This window comes from Etheostoma spectabile, chromosome 15 (genome assembly GCF_008692095.1).
Source record: "Etheostoma spectabile isolate EspeVRDwgs_2016 chromosome 15, UIUC_Espe_1.0, whole genome shotgun sequence".
Lineage (NCBI taxonomy): Eukaryota > Metazoa > Chordata > Actinopteri > Perciformes > Percidae > Etheostoma > Etheostoma spectabile.
In genome coordinates this window covers 20602364-20608220 of record NC_045747.1, presented here as the reverse complement: position 1 = coordinate 20608220, position 5857 = coordinate 20602364, and the positions used below count along the sequence as shown (strand labels likewise).

At 40.1% G+C, this 5857-nt stretch overlaps 1 protein-coding gene across 2 annotated transcripts in view; it reads left to right on the top strand.

The window, feature by feature from the left end:
• Nucleotides 1–4543, top strand: part of LOC116702749 (uncharacterized) — a 5059-nt gene extending 516 nt beyond the window's left edge. The window contains exons 2-5 of one of the 2 annotated variants that reach the window (XM_032537129.1): nucleotides 1581–1752; nucleotides 1833–2003; nucleotides 2395–2587; nucleotides 4242–4543. In XM_032537129.1, coding sequence (XP_032393020.1) covers nucleotides 1603–1752; nucleotides 1833–2003; nucleotides 2395–2587; nucleotides 4242–4354 — 627 coding nt within the window. In that variant the 5' untranslated portion in view covers nucleotides 1581–1602 and the 3' untranslated portion in view covers nucleotides 4355–4543. Of the gene's footprint in view, nucleotides 1–1487; nucleotides 1753–1832; nucleotides 2004–2394; nucleotides 2588–4241 lie in introns of both variants that reach the window. The other variant, XM_032537128.1, reaches the window with a different exon arrangement.
• Nucleotides 4544–5857: the final 1314 nt, after the last annotated feature.

The following is a 5857-nucleotide window of genomic DNA, read 5'->3' as shown; positions in this document are numbered from 1 at the left end:
TATATTTGCTAAATGCCAGAATAATGAGAGAAGGATTTTTTTAGACTATTTTTTATTACTTTCGTCAAAGTCATAAATATGCATCCATTTCATTAGTATTTGGTACCATTGCCTTTAAACTGTATGACTTGGGTCAAACGTTTTGGATATCCCTCCACAAGCTTCTCACAATAGTTGAATAGAATTTAGAATTGAAGGCAGGAATTTTGGCCCATTCTTCCTCACAGAACTGGTGGAACTGAGCCAAGTTTTTGCCTTGCTCGCATATGCCTTTTCAGCTCTGCCCATGAATTTCCACTAGGATTGAGATCAGGGCTTTGTGATGGCCTCTGCAAGACATTGACTTTGTTATCTCATTTGGAATATCCATTTTTTCCCCAAGCTTTAACTTCCCGGCCGATGTCTTGAGATGTTGCTTCAGTATTTCCACATAATGTTCTTTCCTCATGATGCCATCTATTTTGTGTAGTGCACCAGTCACTTCTGCAGCAAAACAACCATACAACATGATGCTGCCAAACCCGTATTTCACAGTTGGGATGGTGTTCTCAGACCTGCAAGCTTCCCCCTTTTTGTCCTTCAAAAGTAACGATGGTCATTATGGCCAAACAGTTTGATTTTAGTTTTGTCAGACCACAGGACATGTCTCCAAAAATTAAAGTCTTTGTCCCTGTGTGAATTTGTTTAACTGTAATCTGTCTTTTTTATGTTTCTTTTGGAGTAATGGCTTCTTCCTGGCAGAGTGGCCTTTAAGCTCATTTTGGTACATGGTACACTGTGGATAATGACACACTCTTACCAGCTTCAGCCAGCATCTTCACAAGGTCTTTTGCTTTTGTTCTTGGGTTGATATGCACATTTCGGACCAAAGCACTTTTATCTCTGGGACACAAAACCCGTTTCCTTCCTGAGCGGTATGATGGCTGAACTTTCCCACGGTGTTTATACTTGCTTATAATTGTTTGAACAGTTGAACGTGGCACCTTCAGACATCGGGAACTTGCACCCAAGGATGAACCAGACATGTGCAAGTCCACAATTCTCTTCCTGATATCTTGGCTGACTTCTTTTGACTTTCTCATGATGTTACACAAAGAAGCAGTGTGTTTCAGGTGTGTCTTAAAAAACAACCACAGGTGTGTCTCTAATTAACTCAAATGTTGTCAATAAACCAGAAGCTTCCAAAAGACATGACATCATCATCCGGGCTTTCCGAAATTGTTTAAAGGCATAGTAATCTTAGTGTAAGTAAACTTCTGACTTTGAAGAAAGTCATACAAAAAATATATAAATAAATCCTTCTCTCATTATTCTGGCATTTAGCAAATATAACTCATTTTGGTAATCCTAACAAACATAAACCAGGAAAAGTGAAATGTGTCTTTTTATATATTGTATGTAAACTTCTGATTTCAACTGTATAAGATATAATGTATGTATATGTCTCTCTCTCTCTCTCGCGCGCTCTCTCTCGCTCTGTCTCTGAGATTCAAGTAGGAACTGTGCACCCATTTCCTTTTCTACTGTATTAGAGACCATAGTAGAATTTCTTTTAGAGTCTATGATTCAGATAAGCTCAGAAGCTTTGGCCGAGGTGTCAGCATGAACAGTCTGATGAACGGTGACCTGAGGTTGGCCCATCATGATGGGCAGTGTCGAAGGAAAGCCAAGAACTCCAGAGTAAGGCATCTGCATAAGAGCAACTTAATTTTGGGTGACACATCACCCTGCTACACCACCACCCACAACCAGGTACACCCCACTGCTAATAACTGACAGATGAATACATTTTCAGTGGTCTTTTCATCATTTTGTTTCTTCATGTTTGTCAGAGTTATTCTGGAAGGTCGGCTGATGGACGTCTTCTGATCTTCCATCTGAGAGAGCCCAGCTTCCCATCACAGCATCGGACCCAGCTGGATCTTAGTAACACCTCCACACCGCTGCAGTGTGCGCTGCAGTCACACACTAAAGACGTGCACAGGCCCAAACACATCACGCCGGTAAGGTCACAGTAAAATACAAAACTGCAAACATTACATCACAAAAATACACCACAATCACTTTAGGCATAATCTTTATGTATCTTTATGGTTTCTGACAGCTTTGGGGTTGTTTGAAGGTGGTATGTAGGTTCTTTCTATATGTAAATATTTGTTATAATTCTATTAGAAATTTAATAATTTGATTATTTCAGATTTTGTGGCATTTTTTATTTATTTGTCTTTTGTTATTTGTCTGTAAGACATTGTTGTGGTTGGTGCCTACCTTAGCCAGGACACTCTTGAAATTATATTTATATTTTAATATGATTAAATACATGTTAAATATTGGCTCTGATGCTCCATGCTGCAAACAAGATATGCATCAATCCAAGCCACCGTCTTGCTTCAGAGAACCGACCCAAAGGTGGAAAACTGGGCTCGGTATCGCAGTGGCCAGGCCGTCAGAGAAATAACCAACCCTCAGGATCCATTTGATTCCTGGACCACCTACAAAGCAGGGTACACACCCCCAGTAACTGACGGTTCGCCACAACTGGCTGGCGGCAGACCAACACAGTGGCACCAACATAACATAGTGACAGGTAGGATGAACTCTGCTGCATAAATGTACATGTGTTTTTTTATCAACAGTCTATGTAATCCATTCAGAATCCAAATCAAATTGCTCTTGACTCCTAGTCTGTGTCAGCCTCGCCATCACTTGTGTAATGAAAGGTTTAGACAGAGGATTTGGGTTGGGACTAGGTTTCTGTTTACTTGACACCCAGGGTGATCAGTACACGGTTAAGCACCACCATCCACCAGACAAATGCTGGTAAAATATGCAGGTGGATTTGCTTTACTCACCAGCCAAAAAAACAACGGCTGGTAAACGTTGAGCTGTCATTTGGCTGACAGACGAAAAAGTTAATTTTGGTTGATTGAACGGGTTAAATTTCACCTAAATGATTCAAACATGAGACTGACATGTACAATTTCCGGTTCATTGCATGTCTGAAAGGGGACAACAAAAAACAATATAGTTCACTACAACTCCCACACTATTTAGTTGGAATAAGACAGATATAAATACTGAATATTACTATAATTATTCTTTGGATTTATCACTAGTAATATTAAAAAGTAATATTATGAAGCCCTGCAATGTAAGGCAACAAACAGCCCAGCAATAAATAAAAAATACCACTTTGTGAATGTTTTGCCCACTTTTATTTACATACTTGGTGGTGATCAGAATATTAGACCGAAAAGTATGGATTTCGAACCGTTTGTTAGGAGGTTAAAAACATTGAGGTGTCTTTAGATTCCCTGTTTAATTGTGAAAGTAGTATTTGATAAAAGCTTGACAACTCGTCTAAGTGTATTCACTGTCATCCAGTGGTCACAGTGTGAAACCGCAACACTTAATTTAAAATTGTGGCCAATACACAACATATTCTGATAAACGTTCTTATCAATATGTAATGTTCCTAATCAACCAATTAATTTTATATAGGTTTGTGATGAAGCAGTCTATATCCTTAGCATTCCTCTTCATGAATCACTCCGGTGTTGCAGCAAATTCCTCTGGATGCATATAATTCCAGTTTCCTCCCGCTTTCTTTGTGTTGGGATTTTACATTTGGTGGATTTCTGAGGACTACGGTTAACTGCTCCTCAGATCTCTGCAGGGTAAATCTAGACAGCTAGCTAGACTATCTGTCCAATCAGAGTTTTCTCATAGACGACTATTTTGCAGCAGCTCTGTGCAGAGTTTTGCACCGCCCATGACGATTCTGATTGGTTTAAAGAAATGCCAATGAACCAGAGCACATTTTCCTCCCATCCCCAAACGCTATGTGGAGTAGCCAGACCCTCATTGCGTGCTTTGGGGAGGGTCTGGCAAAGCAAGACTAGTTATTAAGTACCTAGATCTGTGTATTTTTGTGGTTCAGCAAAAACACACTCTCATCTGGTCCTTGGATCCATAAGAACAGATTCTTTATGGCTTTTCCTTAAAAGATCACATTTAACTAAAACACTATGTGATAGAGGATTACATATCACATACTCCTGGTGTTACATGGTGTATCCATCTTGTTGAGTGGTCTGGAATAATGAATGTTTGCATGCAAATCAATCATATCTATCTCTGTTATTCTACAAGGCAGTGGACAGAGTATTGTTTGGACCTAATGCTTCTGTTTGATCATACTAAGGTTGTTTTGGGAAATGATTGAACCAACCTGTCTTCAGGTGAACAGAAGCAGACGAACGGTCCAGGTGAGCCTAGGAGACGGTCCAGAGACAAGCTGCTGTGGGCAGCGAGGCGCTGGGAGACAGACTGCTGTGCTCTCAGACTCTCCTGACACACATTACAACAATTATACTTCGACATTAAATATATGATCCTGGCATTTCCGTGACTCCTGTCTGGTTTGATGATACTTTACTTAAAGGATGAACATAGTAATGGAGATAAAAGTGGCTCATCAGTCTTTGATTGTCTGACTTCCATAAAAGAGCTGATTTCTCCTGTGTAATACAACTCAATGGCTATCCATAATAACCTGATCATTTGAAGTATACATTTTAAATGCAGGGTGTGTGTCAGACTTGCTGCACATTACAGTGTGTTTAGTTTGGTATGTCACCAGACATCTTCCTCTAAGAACTTTGTGTGAACACTGGGAACAGCGTTAGTGGAAAATAACAGAGTTGCATAGTCCCATAAGATATGCAGAAATTAAAAAGACATTTTAAGTCTCGGTCTTAGGGAGGAAAAGAAAAGCAATCAGAGAATGATTGGACTAGGTCTGTGGACAAGCACAAAACATAGACAACCACATAAAACTAGTACACATATCCTTAATTTGTTTTGAATACTGTTGTACTGTAACACATTGAGAAACATTGCCAACACGTCTGTACAGTCTGCTGTCTCTGGGGTGTCTTATTCTTGGAGTAGGGTGACAGGTTATACCTGGGCTAGTCATTTTTTAAAGGTCCCATGACATGGTGCTCTTTGATTAGATTAGATTAGATTATACTTTATTCATCCCACGACGGGGAAATTCTGTCGTTACAGTAGCAGCATAGCAGCAACAGTAAAAAAAAACAAAAAACAAAAAAAACAATAACACACAAACAAGTAAGCACGAAAGAAATACAAGGCAAGAAATACAGGCAAGAAATAGACAATGAAAATATGGTGGATGCTTTTATAGACCTTAGTGGTCTCCTAATACCATATCTGATGTCCAAAATTCAGCCTTGGTGCAGAATTTCAGCCACTAGAGCCAGTCCCACAATGAGCTTTCCTTAGTATGTGCCATTTCTGAGTCTGTAGCTTTTGAAGAGGAGATGGCGAGGCAAGGTGGAGGCTGGGGGTGTGGCCTTGAGCAACTGCCACTTTGCTTGTTTGAAAGCAATGATGTCTCTTTCTCATGGGTGGGCCAAATTCTCTGGGCAGGCAAAGCAGAGAAAAGGGAGGTAACCTTGTCCCTTATAAGGTCATAAGGGGCAAGATTCCAGATCAGCCCATCTGAGCTTTCCTTTTCTCAAAGGCAGAGCAGGATACCCAGGGCTCGATTTACACCTATCACCATTTCTAGCCACTGGGTGATCATAGGCAGGCTGGGGGAACGCATATTAATGTTAAAAAATGAAATTTTCATGCCATGGGACCTTTTAAGAAAATATTGTTTCATTTTTCATGGTTTGTATTTTAGCATCTTGGGACTGTGTTAGAAGTGGTCACACTTTAAAGGTGCACTATAAATTCCTGCATGGTTTCAGCGCAATTTCATTTTTGTCTCAAATCGTAGTCATCTGTCCTTGATCTGGTAGCTGCCTGCCCCCTGAATACACTG